Source organism: Necator americanus, chromosome III (assembly GCF_031761385.1).
Source record: "Necator americanus strain Aroian chromosome III, whole genome shotgun sequence".
In the NCBI taxonomy this organism is placed as follows: Eukaryota; Metazoa; Nematoda; class Chromadorea; order Rhabditida; family Ancylostomatidae; genus Necator; species Necator americanus.
Window position 1 is genome coordinate 1,685,140 of NC_087373.1, and position 19,183 is coordinate 1,704,322.

General features: G+C 40.5%; 3 protein-coding genes across 6 annotated transcripts; 1 reads left to right on the plus strand and 2 right to left on the minus strand.

Moving 5' to 3' along the window:
- Positions 1-296: 296 nt before the first annotated feature.
- On the plus strand, positions 297-6,777 carry RB195_008321 (uncharacterized protein; the record flags this gene model as incomplete). Of its 3 annotated transcripts, XM_064194757.1 has the most annotated exons (14): positions 297-329; positions 389-453; positions 510-577; positions 877-923; positions 1,004-1,080; positions 1,520-1,566; positions 1,718-1,815; positions 1,894-1,995; positions 4,626-4,718; positions 5,034-5,109; positions 5,267-5,352; positions 5,808-5,953; positions 6,401-6,460; positions 6,654-6,777. In XM_064194757.1, the coding sequence occupies 14 exons, from the start codon at positions 297-299 to the stop codon at positions 6,775-6,777; spliced, it is 1,122 nt and encodes a 373-aa protein (XP_064045901.1). The 3 variants fall into 3 exon arrangements, with proteins under 3 accessions (XP_064045901.1, XP_064045902.1, XP_013291681.1); XM_013436227.2 differs by lacking the exons at positions 297-329; positions 389-453; positions 510-577; ... (3 more) ...; positions 1,718-1,815; positions 1,894-1,995 and having other exon boundaries at positions 4,629-4,718; XM_064194756.1 differs by lacking the exons at positions 1,520-1,566; positions 1,718-1,815; positions 1,894-1,995; ... (4 more) ...; positions 6,401-6,460; positions 6,654-6,777 and having other exon boundaries at positions 1,004-1,084.
- Positions 6,778-7,833: 1,056 nt separating this feature from the next.
- On the minus strand, positions 7,834-13,045 carry RB195_008322 (uncharacterized protein; the record flags this gene model as incomplete). 2 transcript variants are annotated; one of them, XM_064194758.1, is made up of 8 exons in its annotated part: positions 7,834-7,914; positions 8,112-8,174; positions 8,229-8,280; positions 8,337-8,455; positions 8,522-8,629; positions 8,703-8,790; positions 10,287-10,417; positions 12,995-13,045. In XM_064194758.1, 8 exons carry the CDS (start codon positions 13,043-13,045, stop codon positions 7,834-7,836), a joined length of 693 nt encoding a protein of 230 aa, XP_064045903.1. The 2 variants fall into 2 exon arrangements, with proteins under 2 accessions (XP_064045903.1, XP_013291680.2); XM_013436226.2 differs by lacking the exon at positions 12,995-13,045 and adding an exon at positions 10,968-10,970.
- Positions 11,166-17,614, minus strand: RB195_008323 (uncharacterized protein; the record flags this gene model as incomplete). The annotated part of the gene is made up of 3 exons (XM_064194759.1): positions 11,166-11,170; positions 16,633-16,749; positions 17,506-17,614. 3 exons carry the CDS (start codon positions 17,612-17,614, stop codon positions 11,166-11,168), a joined length of 231 nt encoding a protein of 76 aa, XP_064045904.1.
- Between the last annotated feature and the right edge of the window lie 1,569 nt (positions 17,615-19,183).

Below are 19,183 nucleotides of genomic sequence, written 5' to 3' on the forward strand. Positions count from 1 at the left end.
CGACCTGAAGCTCGTTGCAGTTGCGTGAGCGGCTACGCTCGAAGCGGCGCGGTTGTAATCGGGACGGGACCCTCGCTAGCACCATTCGTCGCCGCCGATCGAGTGAAGCTAGCGATGGTCCCACCTCGATCCCAACCGCTACACCAAACGCGTTCCTCATAGAGAAAAACCTTACTAGTACATCAACCACCATCCGCCTTATCAGTGTTTTCCAGTGAGAAGCCGTAGCCATTTTCCCTCAGTATAGCCTCATTTTGTAGAATTTGCGGTCACAAATTGGCGGAGTCACTATTTTGATGTGTGTACATTACAAAGGGAAAAGCAAAAAGGTATGCATTTCATGACGGTTTCGAGAACATTCCATCTATGGATCAATTCGTCGATTCAGGAAAAACGGAAAGGTGAAAAGGGAAAACAAGAAGCGCTACAAACACCCGAACCAATCGTTGATCAGTCAGTTACCACTGGGTCCCATGAAGATTTCACTTACGAGGTGTTCGTAATTTCAGACCTATTCAACCGATAAAGACCCCACAGGCAGTAGCTCCATCGGATCTTAAAGGATCAACTGGAAAAAGTAAGCGTCAGTCTGGTTGCCAGTTTGTGGGATTACGGTCATTTGTGAGTGTAAAACTCGAAAAACTCGTTCTTCTTGAGAGATTACAATAATCCACCAAAAAAAGGCGAAGTTTCTGTATAGTTTCCGTCAAATATTGCTTTCTTCCGCGTCACGTGGCCGTCACGTGAAGAGGAAAAGCATGATCGCGGACCGCTTCGCAGCCACAGCGCGTTGGTCGTGACGTAGCATGCGAGGGGACGGAAATCTTTGCCGGAAACGTATCTCCACCTGTGGATTGAAGATTCTATGATTTTCAGAGAAGCGTACACGCAAAGATGAGGACTCGGATAATACATTGACTGGTGTAAGTCATATTTTTGTTATTATTGGAGCTTTTTTTTGTGTGGTTTGGTTTTTGGTTCTTTTCGAGTAATCCTGCTTCAGCTTCCACCAAATATGCCGGATATGGAACTGGAAGAATTTGAATACCGCCAACAATTGATTTTGGACGAACATCTGATGTAGCGTATCGGAAAGATTTACTCGTTGATCGCGTAGATTCTGTCATTTTCGATCTTGTATTCATTTTGAGAAGTAAAAACTCTTACGTTTGTTCTTGTTTTCATATGGATATGTAGATAAAGTGGCCAAGGTAAAGGGACAAAATGTTTGGCGTACACAAATCTGCTTGAGACCTGCGTCACCTCGTTCACTTCAATTCAGAATAGATTCTTTAGAAAACGGCGATCTAAATTAAAATTCATGAACAAATTTAGAAATGGCATAAAATAACCTCTGCAACAATATATAGTACTTTATACAAATGTCTTTCATTAAAGTAAACGATAAATTCTTTACCGTATCAATCCGCTTGGGATCCGCGACCGCGTTCACTTCAATTCGAAATCGTTTGATGTCAACTAAAAAACGTGTGACTAGCCTATAAAATGGTTTGTGTAGGTTATCCGGTGTCTTTGTCAGTGTTTTTGTCCTCCCAGACAACTCTGGTACCAATTTATCGACCCCAGAGAGAGGAAAGCCTTTGATGACACTAGGGCGGATTCGAACCTCCGATCGCCCTGCTACTGCCGCAGAGGGACTTCTTACCGAGTGCGCTACACTACTATCGATGTCGATGGACAATATAATCGATTGTAGAATTCGATATCGACCCGACGAATCGATCAAGAAAGGTCAAGGATCGCGCAGTGTTCACGCCCGGATTTGCTGCATCCATTCAAATTCCGCCGGCAATTGTTTGTTTGTTTTTTTTTCTTTCTTTTGTTTTGTTACTGGACGAACATCTGATGTAGCGAGTCGAGAAGACTTTTCAGAACTTTATCTCATGGAAGAACTATTTTGTAAGAAGAAAAAGTACTTCACAATTAAACTCTACGATGCCAAGATTCAAGGAGGGTCGAATTTGGGACTATTTTGTAAGTCGATCAATACTGATCTCCTATGCTGGATTTATTTGTCGTGTGTGATGAGGAAATCGTTTCTTTTTTGTCGTTACTCGGGCGACATCACTGAAATGAATGAGATTTGTTTTTTTTGTCTTGGATTCGCTAGCTATGTGTAATGATCTCAGCTGCCGTGGACGACTCGGCCGGCCATTCGGGCACATGCGGTGGCTTTGGCGACTACTACTACTATTTTGTACCATGCTAACTATTGGTCGATATCGATCGATACGATCCTAACCTATTTTTCATTCCTTATTTCCACTTTTCATCTCTTATTTCTCCATCTGTGTATCGTTTCACAGATGCTTAGCTTATAATTTAGTTCTCGACATTTTTCTAGTTAAAAGAAAAAGAAATTACACCCGAGTTCAGCATTTCTTTTCGTACTGTTAACGCGTCATGCACGTGCATGTCACAAAAGCAGCACGGTTGAAAGAAGTGCTAGTGTAAATAAGCTCGTTGTTCTGCATATCATTTTTTCCCGTGCTTTACACATTTGTCGCTAGCGGCAAGCTTGTCCACAAATATGTGCGCTTATTGTCAACGTCATTACTGGTCGAAAAGGTCGGGTCCCACCACGGAAAGGTACGATAGGTGTCGTACGTGCTTTTGCGAGGTTTTCTTAGTCTACATTTTGTTATCTGGCTGATCCATCGTCCTATTCTCTCCGTTACTGTAATAACTACCTGTTTACCTTTATTTTTTGTCATGGGTAGGATGTACGTATAAAGAATTGAGTGTAGAGATTCTGAATACGGTGTAATAGATTCATAAACATCGGTCTAAATAGATCCAAGCGATGGTGGCAGTGTATTTGATCCATGTATTTGATCTAAGTGATTGTAGCAACGTTACAAGAACGAATGAGCGGACTTATCTTTTAAAATAAGTAGGATTTCGGAAGGAGGGATTCAGACCGCGTCCCTACGGCGATCGCTGACGGATCTCGTGTTCTTGACGTTAATTTTCATATATCAGTCGCATGTGACATGATGGTAAGTAGTAAAATTCATCCTATCTTCGTATTCGCCAGCTTCTCCATATTTTCCCTTGTGTTTGTTTATTTTGCGAAACTTTTTGCCTTTAACAAACTTAATTATTATCGAATAATTATCGATATTCGAAATATGACCGTATAATGTGATCTAAGCTTAATGTCAGTGGCTGTCATCCTTGTGTAGTTCCAGAGATAAGTATCATCTCTTTTCCTGTTCTTCTCGCCTCAACGAACTTCTCAAATTACAAAGATTTTTGTTTGTCGGCGACAACTGATTGCGGCAATACGACTAAGGTCGAAGAACATCGGCAAAGCATAAAATGTTGCTGGAAACAACGGAAAGAAACCGATGACGTATGACGTCATCGACCCCATAATGTAGGTCCAAGAAATAACAGCTAGTTTTTATAGTATCCCTCTTTGCTTAACTGCTGTATAGTCACAGATGTTCAAATGGGTGCGTGGGCAGAGAGGTGGAGCGATCGCATCACATTCCTAATGGGCAGACATGGGGGGTCTTTCTCTTAGTACTAGCTTTAGCTTCCATATCATGGATCCTCTAGCTGGCGCGCTGCAATCGAACTTGTAGAAAATAGCGCTCCGGAACGCTCGAAGCCGTATCTTCCGGGCCGCTTTCTACGGCAGTTAGGAAGAAATGGACGGAATCACCCCCTTCTCCATAATCTACGATCCCGTATACGAATACTCCAAATGAAATCAGTACCACCTCAGATTCGTGGAGTGATGCCTTTAATGTTTGGGTCTTAGGATCCCGAGTGATTTAGTTACTTACTTCCAGAAATAAGGGCGCAGTTTCCGAATTTTACCCCAGGCATGCAGATTTGGGTAAGAATTCAAGAGCTCGAACTTCTGTGCACTTTGCTCATTATTGTGATAGAGTTCAGAAATCATATGCTGCTTAGATCCACATACCAAAGGTCCTACAACGAAGAGCGGCCTGCACGCTGCATCTCTGCCCTGACGTGGTCTGCCTTTTGCCCTGGCTAGACATAGCTACAGTAAGGTTAAAACGGCATGAAGCACGGTGCAATCGCGTACGCGGCTTCTCTCGAGGCGGTGCGGTGGAGCGTAGCGGTTAGGGGCGTCCTGGAACCTCTGCTGGCACCACCCATCGCTGCAGTTTGCGATGGTCCCATCGCGGTTCCAGCTGCTGCCTCCACCGCACCGTTTCACAACTACAAGCACGGTACGCAATTGCACCGTGCTTCATGTCATTTTGACTCGACTACATCTACAGTAGATTCAAAATCTTCCTGAGATCAACATCGACAATCGGATGCTCACCGATATTTGATCTTTCAAAATCGGTACTCTACGTCTCCCACCTCTTCCCGACTTCTCTGCACCAATCAAAGATTTTGTTGTTTATGTTGATAGAGGCAACTGGTAAACAATGGCTCAACAATAGATCCACTTCCTCCCCAGAAGAAACTTTCTCTTCCTCATTGCTTATTTTCTCATTCGTAACTCGGTTCCTACGAGTTTTCTCGATTATTAGATGGCTTTTCGAACGAGTGAAACGCTGAAACCTTCCTTATCGTATATGTTATATAGGCGGCTCATTTTAACAGTGGAATTTCAGAGGATGACACTAAAACGCTCTTGTACTCTCAACGAAACGATGCTTACACATTCCAAGAAATTCCGATTAAAATTCGACCTGAATAATAATAAAGTGAGTTTTGTTGTAAAACTGTGGCTTTTCTAGAAAAAAAAGGTGTCAAAAAATTAATGGAATCAAGACAAAAAAAAAATTCTGTCAAAGAATCATCACTGATCGAGCCAATTCGCCTAGTTCCTAGTCAGCCTGACTAGGGTGATGTTGGCTACTAGGTTTACAGATTAACCAGATATAAGAGCTCATTTTATTTTCAATTTTTGTCAAAAGAAGAAATAAATCAGTAACAATGAGTAGTTTTAGCAAGTTATTTGAAAAATGTAGGGATTTTAGCCCATCCGCCAGTCCATCGAAAATCCCATGTACTTCCAGGTAGCGGATGAAGCAGAAGCCGACAGTCTTGTCGAGGAACGTTGTTTTATGTGGTCATGGCCGTTTTGTACCGACGGTTAGTTTTTTTTGTTTTTTGACGTCACTGTATTGTAAAGCCGAAATAATGATCTTCGTCCTTTACGCCGATCAGATTTCTTATCGGTCAATCTTACTTATGGAATCTATTTCTTATTTATTTATTTATTCACATTTACCAATTGCTATCACTTTAGGGATGGCTCATGGCGCTTACACGCGAGACAAATTCCTCGTATGCTTACCGTTCAACAAAGGTGGAACAGGCGAAAAGAACGGCACGGTTGGTTTATCGATCGATCGGGTTCATAAATTAATTAAGCCAGAATAAGTTATTAATAGTACCCTTTACATTAACATGAGGTTTATTAAGTCGTTTATGCTCTTCACACATGGTGGACTGAGTCCAGACGGAGCAATAAAAAAAAGACCATTCGAAACGAACATTTTGAACCAGACGGATGTATCCTTCATGACTTTCGTGTATTTTCGATTGGATTTTCGTGAAAACGGGATTCCAAGCACATTTGACCTTAGCAAAACGCAAAGTCAAAGATTCCTGGACAACTGTTACAAAAGTATGCGACATGTGACGACGTTCTTTGTAAAACTGAGAATTTGCGTCGGAAAAAATCGTCGGGGAATGATTATAACGCATATTGTAACAGGGGGAGCAGAAGATCAAAACTCTGACGTGAAGCTTGGCAGCAATCAATCGATATTCATCTACCATTTCAGACGAAGAAGTTTGAACGAATCGCCGAAAGCAATTATAGTTGGAGTATGGGGCTGTCGCATGACGCCGAACTTGGCTCAACGTGTTTCTGGCGACTGGAAATCGAAGTACATCGCAAGCTGAACGCCATTGTTCTTATTGCATCCAGGTATGACAGGTCCGGACGAGCGCTGGCGACACCAGGCGACAAAATCTCCGAGCATAACAGCATAGTCGAATAATTGGAATCCCAGTATATCCATAATTGATCCATTCATTTCTGCGCGTTTTTTGGAGGTTTTTGTTGTGAGCAATCTCTCCTTTGTTTTTTTTTCCGGCGTCACGAATTTTTCGTAGCATGCGTAGCCAAAAATCGATAAATACGACTAGCATCGTTCGTCACCATTGTTGACCCGTTTGAAAGGAAAGCAACTTTAAAAAAATCTTGTACAATTTGTAGTGGTTACTCACATACAGCATAGCAGCACATACAGACCTGCTGCTGCTGAAATTCCAAGCAGTGACCAATAACGTGTGATAGAATCAATATCGCTCTTCTGCATACAGTGCTCAATTCCAGTTCACCCATTTTTTTAAACTTTTTTTTTTCTTTCAGAGATATCAGTCGTTACAACGAGAACACGAAACGATTGAAGCGTATTCGAAAAGTGTACAGGTAAGAATGATTCCAGTAAATTGATTATAGGAATTTAGAGAAACAAAAGGAGAATGGTCATCATTTATACTGTTTTAAGAATCATAGTAATAAGTACCATAGTTTTTGTTGGATTCTTCATGAAGTACTGTAATCCCTTCGCCTTATAAAGTTATAATAAACCCCGCCTATCGCTGACTTTTACGGTATTCAGATTACCGGATCACTACGATGTCAGCACTACCACTACGACCATGTACGATTATGCGGTGATTGTTGAAGCGTACAAGAGGGAACGAGTCAAACCACTAATTCGGCGATGTTCATCCGATCTTTGAACAAAACTTACTGGTAACTAGTCAAGAACCCCACACGTGTACTAAAAGTCATGTTGTAGGATTATCGATTTTCTAGTCGTTATTTCAAAATTCCCGTCAGAATAATCCGTACTTAATTCACAGTTAGCAATACAGAGCCAGAACCATGAACTAATGTTTCTTACCAATCAATACGTCGATTGATTAGATTCACATTAGCGTGGTCCACATCCCCTCTGTCTCTGTGTCTTAAATTAGTGGTTTCTGATACTGTTTTGATGACGTCACTTTAGGATTCTTCCGTTTCTATAATCTTCACACGTTTTCTAGCGTAGACTATGCATGTGTTCCTTCAATATTCATGTAATAATGATTCCTTTTTCAAAGGAAAAATAGATAAACATATTTTTCACGTATTGTTTATTTAGAACATATATTAGACTTCTGAACAAACCTACTGAATTGTATCAATACAACAGAATCACCAACGAAACCAACCAGATATGTGGGATACAACGTATTTCGCGCGCACGTGCAGCAGTTGCCGGTCGCACGCAACTCAACCGCATCACAGTTGTGCCGTAGAATCATTTTGCCAACCAGCTAGTCAACAGCAGTCGAACATAAATGCTCGATCAGAATAGTAAAAAAAAAAATGATACAGTGAACAGAATAATCAAAATGACACAGACTCTTGAAATAAAAATGACATTTCACAGAAACAGAAACTCTACCGGAAATGAAAACTGAAACAAGTGACATACATGAGAGAGGGTTGTCAATGTCATCTGGTACTATAATGGAATGAATTCCTCATGCTTCACCGAAGATCACAAAACAAATTCCCGACATTCTAACAATTGTCATCGACCCTCCACCCCAGTGGCCACAAGAAGAAAACAGTTCAAATATCTGCCTTTTTCCATTACTCAACAACAAACAGATTACACATTCTTTGGATGCAAAGCGAACAAACGCAACTATGAAAATGATAATAAATACATCATGTTGTGGACATTGGTTTGCACACAATCGCTTTTCTCACGGGAAAAGACTCACAGTTGATCCTGCTGCTGTTCAATCATCATCAACAGCTCCAATATTGTCGTCAGGATCTGACGGTGGATCCTCTGCACAATCGTCATGATCCAAAATTATCTATGAATAAGGAGTATTTAGTTCTATTCTGGAAGTGCTACGAGTGAAACCAAAATTAATCGTGATTAGCAAAGGAGACAGTTCAAAGAAGGTGAAAATCGCTATTATACTTCTCGTCACATCAAACATTCCAAAGAGATGCAAACAATAACAAAAGAAAAGAAATATTGTAGAACAGAAAATAAAATTGAACTCACAGGTTGCGCATTAGCATTAGCAAGGCGATCTTCGAATTCCGCAAGCAGTTCCAGATAACTGGGCTAAAAATCACTCATTCTTTCATTTAGGCATCATTTTCCATGCAAACAACTCACACTTTCCATGATTCCACCGGGACTATCCATAGCAAACGCTTGTGAAGTGCTCCTTAAAAGATCTTTAATCAAAAACACGTCATTAAACAATTGACTTTTTTCACTAACACTTTCACTGTCGCAGGCAATGACAGGGCTGCCCGCTCATTGTTCGTCGCCCTACTGTAAGGGTGAAACGTGAAACGTGAAGTGATGTTCGCCGCATCGCGTCGATATGGTCCAAGTGGCTGGAAACCGATTATTGCTTGTACCAGTATGTCCGTACTGGATAACCTGATGAAAAATTGAGGCACCTGATCGTGTTCAACTGGTAACTCAGCACTGTACAATTGACTTTCAGCTTCGACACCACATGCTAGAATTGGAGGACAGCTCTCCTGGGTTGATTGCACGGCAACTGCCTGAATGAGAGCAGATTACGACGGCACGCTAGCAGTTTAGGATATGCTCCCTTTTTGTCGGCTGTGGACTTACCTGCCATGTCTCTAACGGCGCCCATTGAGGGAGGCGATCAGTTCTACGAATGATTTGATTAGCGAACGATAGCGATGTATCTCTTGCTCTGAAAACATATTTCAATACATATCTAGCTACATGTACATGTAAAAATAATAAACTTCTTTTGAACAGCTAAAGTCATATTCTAGTCATATTTGCAACTTCTTAAAGAACTATTTCATGCTTTGGTATGCATTGACAATCAAAATGTGCTCATTTGACGTTGATTGCACGCGCATGACCAACAAGTGGACGTAACTGTCTATTCTGTTGGTCAGAATGTAATCTCATTCGTTTATCTTCGGTATAAACATCCCCATAAATATATAGTCTCTGTTAGGATGGTAAGTTCTATAACATCATTCCATTTACGTTGCTTCGCCCCCGCCCCTCACCTAACACGGCAATAATTTTGATTAATAATGAGCACGCATGGAGTGTAAGGAGCCCAGATCGTAGAAATATTCATACATTGCTTACCCCACTGGCGCTAACTGATGGCCATCGCGCATTTCCAAAGAGCGAAAACTTAAAGTTTACCAAGAAAAAAGATTACTAATAAGAATATAATACTAATAAGAATACTAAATAAGCACATCAAATTCTCCGTGTATCTACAGAACTTTCTTTAAAAAGTATGAAAGCGTTAGCGATACAGAGTTACGATACGACAAGCATCTGCCATCAAAGCAAATTGGTGGACAACCCTTTTTATTGGTAACTGGTAACTGGACATGGACAATGATCAACACAAAATCCACCATTTACTTCATGTCCCTTTCTATCCATCTCAAATTCAACAATTCAGTATCAATTTGATCAAATTTTGTCACGTTAGTTACGTTAGGTAAGTTACGACTAGGTCCCCACACAGCAACCAGCTCTGTGAATTGAGTTGCTACAGAACACAAAGATTAGGTGCGGGGCGTCATCATATATAGTCGAGTCAAAACGGCATGAAGCATGGACAGTTGCGTAAGCGGCTGCGGTCGAAGCGGCGCGGTGGAGATGCCGATTGGAATGGAGGTGGGGCCATCGCGAACTGTAGCAATTTATGGATCTACTAAGGATCCCGTTGGTTCCTAACCGCTACGTAAGTGCATCGTTTTGGCCCTACTACACTCACGTGGTGAAGATACAAAATCTGGAGCAGTACAAAAAATAGCTATCTAACACTAGCGTAAGGCAATTAAACCATTTGGTAATTAGTTAAGCATTAGTGAAAGAGCAAACACACAACTGAACTGCATTTCCAGTACTGCAAATACTCAACTCTACACGAGTTACAACATTAACAAACATTTTTTGAAGCGAACTAAGTGCACTTTATCAAATTTACTTGCACAAGAAGCAAAAACTCAGCAGATGGATGTCATGCCAGATTACAGATGTCATGTCATGTCAGATTACAGATACAAAAAACTGTTTTCATTTAACAACAACAACAACGAAAAACCCGTACTCCCCTTGTCATCATACGACAGATGCCAAAAATTTGAATAAATGGCTTATAAAATAAAAAGGCGAAAGCAGTTGAGAAAATTCAATAACAGGACCGACCTCTTTCTTCTTTCCAGTAGCATGGCTATACTATCCATTTCCTCGCGTAACAATGCCACTTTCTGATCCAACTCGGCAAATTTCGCAAAAAGTAGCTCATCGAGGTAACTGTGATTCGGATCCTTTGAGGTCTGGAAAGTGCATTCATCACCATAACTCTACGATTCTTTCCTTATTGTTTAATATTCTTTGTTTGTGTTTCGTTTATTATTTGCAAAAAAAAATTGTTTTTTGAAGTGGCTTCCAACAATCAACGTAGGATTAAAACACTTTTGCTTCTTTCAACAATATTGAACAAAAATTTTGTGTTTACAAATGAAATCCTTCTTATCTTATCAGTTCTCTACGAGCTGTTATTTTGCAGACCGAAAGGAAATCGCTGTTCCTCTATTGGTACCACTCATGTTCTAGTAGTAAAGTCTTGGGGAAGTTCCGCAAGAAATCGCTAGCGGGAAAGATTAAAAGTGAGGAATTCCGAAACCATCGTGAGTGTAAAACTCGCGACTGAAACTGTGCTAGCTGTCACCCAACCAATATTTCTGTTAGAGTCCCATCCCCTACTCGCTCCCTTTTGACGAACCATATTTATCTGTCTGTACTCTTTTAATCTAATGGTATCAGCTTAGCGCAAACTTTAAAAGAGAAATACTTTTGAAACAAGGCAAAAAACGACGAGCTCACCATTTCGTGTCGACTGTGCGTTGCAAATCAGTGAGAGTACGAGACTCGAGGGGCTCGGCTCGTTCACACTCTCTTCTCCACTCTCCTGGTTTCACTCACGTTGCCAAGGTGATCAGCTGGGGCGGAGCAGCTGGGGATTACTGTATTGGCGAGTAGGCAACCGGCTGGCTCGTAATATCTCGCGTGTCTCGGCTCTAATTAACCTGCAATGACGAACGGAAATAGAAATGTGCAGGAGCACAGATGGATATCAGACACGCAGGTAAAGCGCCTAATTACCCGCATAATTAAAGTGAACATCAGAGGGATGGAGAAGCCGTAAATGACCACGGATTAACGTACGCGAGACAGGTACGAAAACAATGAAAAGGGTCCGTCATATGGAAAACACAAAATATCGTTCCGAAAAAAAGGGATGTGCAACAATCTTTTACATTTTAAGGAAAATTCCGAAGGTCAATTACTGAGTCTTAGCTCTTCAGTGAACTACCGTGACAATGAAAGAGCGAACTGCTGATGTGAATACATAGTGTCTTGCAACCAAAGCTATCCATTTGAAGGTGATAAAAAGCGTTAGCACACTGGAGCGCTTCTCAATAGTTTTAATCGATTTGTATGACCACGGATTAACGTACGCGAGATCGTAGAGGGGTACCTCTTTCAATGAAAACAGATTGCGGATCAACAATTTAGCGCAAAGATGGTACTCTCATCGGTAAACACAGAAAATAATCATCAAAATTACGGTGTACAAGTTCATTATACTTCGAAAAGTAGTTACGCCATCTCAGTACATCGAACGCATCAATTACTGAAGTCAAGACTGCGTTTAGCGTGCGCGAATTGGGCGAGCTACAGATAGCGCAAACTAGGTGCACAACAATATTGTACTGCAGAATTACTGCTCTTCAATAAACAATTTGTTGGTTAATTGGAATTAAAAACTACACAAAATTTTTGAACAAGCTAAACACTAAATGATATTAAAATTAGTAACGCGTAGAAGACATCAATGGTTTGTACGAAAAGACGTTCCATAGCGGTAGAACGGTATTTGCTTACAGTCTGAATCATGCAATTTCGTCACGTGACTCACTAAGGGCCCTTCGAGTAGGCGACATTAAAGCGCTTAGCATCCCATCAGTTAACGGAATACGAAACATCTTCTAGTACCGAAAAAAAAACTGAAAAATAAATAAAGAAAAAATATGTACTCGAGAATGGTGATAAGGTTGGTATAAAATCGTTACTCTGCCCATTCGAGATGGTTAGAATAAAAAGCAAAAAGGGTTAGACGTCACAATTTGGTGTGACAACTACGATTGGGATTAGTCGACGTTGCTACAGGATCTGGGACGTACAGCGTGTCAGTCGGTGCCTCTGCGAATTAATAGTTTTTATCTAGCTAAAAGTTAGAAACATTCAAGAATAGCAAAATAACATTCACGCATTTCACGAAGCGATTTTTGACAATATCCAGTACTGATACACAACTGATTGTAAGGTGTGTTACTAAACTCGCAATATTTCCATACTTTTCTAGCTGAAAAATTCAGTAAGCGCACTAATGTCGGAAAAAAATGTTTGGAGCAACCATAACATAGCGACTGCTTCCAGTTAAAATTGCAAGGAAAAACTCGTGCAAGGAACTTGTTCAAACTTTTAGCTATCCACGGTAATAATAAAATGTGTGAAAAATACAAATACGAAGATTACCTTTCATCACAACTGGCAAATTTTGGATGGGCTACTAAATACAAAAAATTGATCGACGTTAACACGTATTTGTTTTGGACAAGTTAAAAATTGGAAAATAGAAGAAAATAAATGAACAGAAAGTGAGTAAAAATAAATTTAATTTAATAAAATTAGAAAATGAAGAAGAGAAGAATAAAACATAGATACATCCTCAAACAGGTGGAGGATAACCCACATAACGAAACAAATACAAATTTTGAAAAGACCCTTACGGAATACATTGAATATCGGAGTGATGGGTGGGAACCACTTCCTAGCATTATACCTACAATTCGTCTCATAAGCGAGAAGAACGGCAAGAGCAACAATGTTAACAGCATTCTCTTGCAGAAAATGGGCAAAATCCACTAAATTTGATGGTCGGCTGCCCAGAAATACCCTTAGCCGAAGCCTTAATTGACAACTGTTAAATGATGAAGCGATAAGTGTTAAGATAACACCTAAACAACCACCGTAGGCGATCAATACGACAAGCGTCGGAGCGCGTGAGAGCTGAGAGGGCGGTGATAAGGTGGACGGTGTCGTCGGTCGCCCGCGTAGAGTCACTTAAATGAAGTCGCGCTTCAGGTTCTCACCGACTCTCGGTAAATCGATCGTACTGATCCAGTTTTTAATCCAACAGATTCATTCTTTTCAGATGGAGTAAATCAAGCATAGCTACTACCTACTTCCTGATTATTTTGACAGGTTATCCTCGTACCCATTACGAACTTGTGAAGCCAGCGTACATATTTAAGCAATGAACTAATGTATCAGTGTATTAGGTACCTCTAGCTACTTAGTAAATCACAATTAGATCAGAACACAACGAGATAAACAAAAAACCAAAAAGGGTCTGATAGCAACTATCACCGTTTGCATAGCGCAATCAAATAGTTCCCTGAAAATCACAGGACAATTTTATTAAGTAAAAAAAGCTCCCTCACCAGCATGAATGTCCGAGGTCCAAGCGACTAAATATATTCATACGAACCATCGTATTGAGGAAAAAAATCATTTCTAGAGAAGTTATAGTTGAACAACAGTAGACAACTATTCATACACAGGGTATTGTAGGGTCAAAACGACATGAAACACGGTGCAGTTGCGCAAACGGCTGAGGTCAAAGCGGGGCGAGAGGGAAGGCGGTTGGAACCGAGGTTCGAACATCGCGAACTACAGGGAGGTGTCAGCAAAGGTCCCCTCTAGATCCTTACCGCTACGCTCTGCCGTACCGCTTCGAGCGCAGCCGCTTATGCGCCTGCACCGTGCTTCATATCGTTTTGACCGTACCAATGAGCATGTTAGAAATGAGGTTGTTCTAGAATTTCAAACAGAGTGTGAAAACTATGGCAGTATAAAGCGTAAAAATAAGTGCTACAAAACGTTGTGGAATTTATTCCCAGAAACTTTTATTTAAAAGAATGATAAGAGATGAACAATACTTAAGAAGAAATAAAATCTAAAAAATCTCCGTGTAAATGAAAAAAATCTATAACTATCCTTACAGAGCAGTACCAAAGAGCATTTAAACGGTAAGAATACCGTCATGTGATTGGTACAAAAGCATTTTCCCGGTGAGTAACTACTTCATAAGAAAACATATGTTACTCCTGTGAAACCGTCATTTCCCGTGTTTTTTTTTCTTCTTCCTGCGGAATAGCGGGAACGGTGCCGAGAGATTCTCCCCAGGAACAGAGGTCTAGGAGACTTCGAGAACAATTAATATTTTCACTATTAGATATATGATTAGAAATAGAAGTACTCTACGATTACAAACACCGCATGCTGGAATAATATAAGAAAGTCGCTACAGTAATCGGTAGACATCGTCATCGAAGAACATCATAACCGGCGGAGACAATGCGTAAACAGCGGATGGGCACCACATAAGTGCGCAAGAGAGCAAACGTTAGGTGAACTCGCGGCGCACCACTCGATAAGATTACCCGACTTAACGTCCTCAAAGCAAACCACCATCGAGCTCGATTTCGAAGAAAATAGCATTAGATCAGTTGTCCACACAGTCCTAGGAACCATAGCAGAACCAACAAATTTGAGGAACAGAAAGAAAACGAACTCTGCATAAAGAAACTACCCTTTTCGACTTGATCTCTGCTGTCATATTTATCCAGCAACGACCTTGCAAGCTTTGGAAGAATAACTGGAGGGGTTCTACCGCAACACTGTGCTATTTAGACGTGTCGAATGTTCCGAGATTAGTAAATTATGTGGAAATATTGTCTCTTAGCTACTGTCCACTTATAATTATTGATACCTATCCAAAATAAAGCGCAAACCAAATAATCTCTCGATTAAAATAGTCCTAGAAAAAAGGTAGAATGGATAAAAAGCTAAGAATTAAAAAGAAATGTCCTATGTCGCTTTAGAATGGATAAAAAGCTAAGAATTAAAAAGAAATGTCCATTGTCGCTTAAGAAACCGGAGCCAAAATTAACTCCTGTGCTGACCTCACACTAGTTTTCTGCATTCTAAATTGACCAAAGATTGACAGTTCAAAAGAAACCTCCGCTGACTCTTAATGTGATGGATTTTCTACATTTTTACAACTATATTCAACCTCGAAGTTACTCAAAACTTACAAAGTACTAGTTTCTGTTCCTCGCTCATCGTAGATTTCCGCGCAGCGCAGCTGATTAAGACACAGACATTCGAATGAGATAAAAAAAAGAAGAGGAACGACGCATGATGCAGTCGTAACTGTCACTAAAGCAACGTAATTGAGTGAGGCGGGGCCGATTGCGGGTACCCACCGCACCCCGGTGAAGATCTGATAGGCAGCCGAGATGGCCTTCCATTCTGTCGCACCGCAATTAGGTCAACTCTAACGGCGCCTCTTACCGAACGGGTCCAACAAGGACTACTGTAGTGGATTGCCGCTTTGATAAAGATAAATGAACTCGCTGCAGGGGTTCTCCAGCTAATTTAGCCTTGCTGGAACAATGCCAGGACAGAAAACGACACTATAAATCGTTAATGCAGTCAAGATCAGTAACAGATCTTGACTCCGTCCGTTTACGAAGAAAAAAAAAAACGAATCAATCCATAATAACCATAATGTACGAAACAAAAACGTTAGTGTGGCGAACCTTGACTTCATCTTAAGTTCAACCTTTGATAAACATTTCCAATAACTACTTTTAGTACTTGAAATTCCTTACGGCAGCTCAGTGTTTCACAATTATCAACGTATTACAGTCTCCAACTTACAAAAATGTAAATGGGAATCTCGCTTAGTAATGAGGACATAGGAGAAATAAAACTTAAGAATTAACATAATAATAACTCGAACTGAACCTGCTAGAAAAATTATTGCATTGCCTGAAGCGTTTTGCTGTAAACAAATACATCTATTTAAAAAAAAGAATGTCTAGAGCAGACTGCTCAAAAACAGCACAAACAACGGTAGAAATCTACTTTAAAAAAAAAAAACTTAAAGATATTCTCGAAGTAACAGGAGTTGATTTCGTCGCATTTGTTGGATTACTGAATGGAGCGGTTAACTTTGACAACTAAGAAGAAAAGAACAAACAATTGTTCACAAATTCGAAATACTGGGTGTTGTCAAAACGTTTCGCTTACGAAATTCGAGTAGCTCCCAACTGTGAAGAATAGAAAACTGCAAGAATACGTCATTGTTGCTGGGGAAAATTCATTTGAAACATTGGAGTTGGTTCCATTATCTTTCATTTGGTAATACTGCAGAAAACCAGATAACAAACATGGTAAGTCCGGAAAGAAGTGCATTCCGAAAGAAATCTACGAACAAGCTCAGTGAAAAAAAAACACCCTTACTGGAATGGAAACAGACCGACTGCACAAAAATCAAAAGAAGAGCAGTATAAAAAAAAAGAAAGAAAAAAGAAATGAAATGAAAGAGAGCGCGAAAACTGTAGAGAACACAAACCTTTTCGAGCCATTGTATGCAATTCCAGAAAACGATGCAAAAGTTGTTCATTCTCCAACAACAACACGTCTACAGTGAACAGCTTCCACTCGCCAAGGACTAGGTTCTGAGTGGATTCTGAAAACAAGTCCCGTCTTAAGCCACCGTCTCACAAAAGACATAACGAAGGAAATATGGAAACTTCATCAAAACATAAAGAAGCATCGAGAAATTAAAATTCAATCATTGATTGAAAACCCCAATAGGGTCATAAGTGAGGATCCTAAACAAGGTCCTAAAGCAACATCAAAAAACGAAAAAAAAAGTTAGCTAAGAGGGAACAGCGGATTTAAGATGGAAGGCAAAACCTTCAAATATTTTAATGTAATCTCGCTACAAAATGATGTAAGAAAACAAGCAAATTAAAACAAAATCATAGTGCGATGTTCTTAGAGGGTTCAAGTAAATCTGTGCAGAACTTGCAGCCTATCACTGAACGGAAGGCGCAGTTATCCTCTGACTGCACGGGTGGTGCTTCGCAAATTGTAAAATTCTTGACTTCTCTGATTCTTCCCTAAGTCCTATTTTGGATAGGAACGTCAACTACTCTGTATTTATATGTATAAAGCAGGACAACACCTAACCTTATGTTCCTTGGCAAAAAGAAACCTCATAACGACGGAGGAGCAAAACAAAAAATATGTAGTAGAATATAAGAAATTTGTATTTGTTACTTAAATCATCACAGATAAGACACAGGAGCATAAGCATCTTCCTAATCCTAGTCACTAGAACATATTCAGTAAGAAAGATTGCCATTGTTTTTCTTGTCTGTTCGACGATTTCAGCAAAATGTCCAGACAGGACCCAAATGTAACCTATAAGTCCAATTACCGTCCAAACTGGACTCAACATTCATCTTTTTCTTGTTAATCTTTTGTATTTTAATGGTAGTTGACGTCTTGACGTCCCAAACAGTTCCTTCAAGTATTTCGATTTTCATTTTGCGCCATATCGCAGTTTTGTCATTCAGAAAACTCCTGTGTTGTACGATAGAACTGAAAACTATGACATTTGATGACATTGATTGAGAGCTCAGAATGTGGGGAAATACGTCCAACTATGTCCACTATGCCTGAACTACAGTACTCAGATAAGGGGTAAACTGAAGTAGATAGAGGGGCTGAGAGAAGGGGAGGGGTGCGTTCAATCGGTTGATTATTTCTGGAAGTGGATAACTGAGCCAGACAGAGTCCTAAAACCTAAACATTACTCTTAGAGGATCTACAACATGTAGGCTGAAGCTACTAAGAGAAAAAAAGGAACATAGGGCTTCCAGAAATAAATGCGGCTTCCAAACCACACTTTTCTCTAGCTAAGTCGAGAGATTAGACTTCATCGGTGGCTATGTAGTTACGTTGGGTAAAACGTAGTTGGGGATAGGCACTCAGTAGCGCCCTTATTTCTGGAAGTAAATAACTAAAGCAGTCGAGGCTCTATGACCTATGCATTAGTCTTAAAGGGTCTATGACATGTAAACTAAAGTTACTAGGAGAAAAAAGTAAGACAGATTGTCCAGAAGTGTGGGCGCCTCTGAGTGGTCCGCACAACTACAATTCCTCCCTTGTTTGGAAGATCTGGTGAAGTTAAAACTGTAGTAATTACTGCTCTGTTTTCCTTTTTTTAAGTAGCTTTAACCGATACGTCGTGGATCCTCTAAGGCTGATGCTTAGATTTTAGGACCCGGACTGACTCAGCTACTCAATTCTACTCCAAGACCTTTTTCGCGCTCTGACTTCAGGTCAGTACACACTACTACAGTAGTAGTACAGTCGAAGTACCCGCCCCGATGACACAAAGTACAGTAGTAGCGCAGTTCGATTTTGTCACGTCTCCTAAACCCCTAAAGTGACCCCTAAACTACATTTTACCCGTTATTTTCCAGTGGCATATGTGTTTTCAAAGATTTTGCGCACATTTGACACAAACGGCACTTTTTCCATGGACCAATTTCTTATAGCAGTACGCTCTGAACTCGCACTCCAACCGAATAACATTGATATCCTTAACGATCGACCTTGTCCTGTCCAGAAGAAGGATTGCTGTGATTGATCGATGAACCTCATGCCCCGCCCACCATTAGAATTACCTGCGCGCGCAAAAGGTACGCAAAAACGCGTGACGGCCGTGATTTATCGACAGTGGTAGGGATGTTCAGCGGCAACGATTAGTCATTGGAAATATGGTAGGCGTTTTTCGTTACCGTATTCGCTGGCGGTTCGCCAGATGGTTGTCGTCTATAGATTACAGTTGGTGCGAGATCGAAGTCAGCGATGTCCTCGTTGTGGCGGCGATAAGTTCGCGGTGGTACGATGAACGTCAGCTTTGTGAAAAACTGCCGCGATTACTATCGCATCATCTTCCGCAATTTTGTGACAGTCACGTTTTTGCAAAAGTACTCATCGACGGCGATCTTATCGCACTATTTCAGGTACGTTTTTTGGAACTGGAGTTAGTCTTTGTGTGATTGAATCAGTCCTAATAGGGATTTTGCTCGGATTCGTCACTCAAC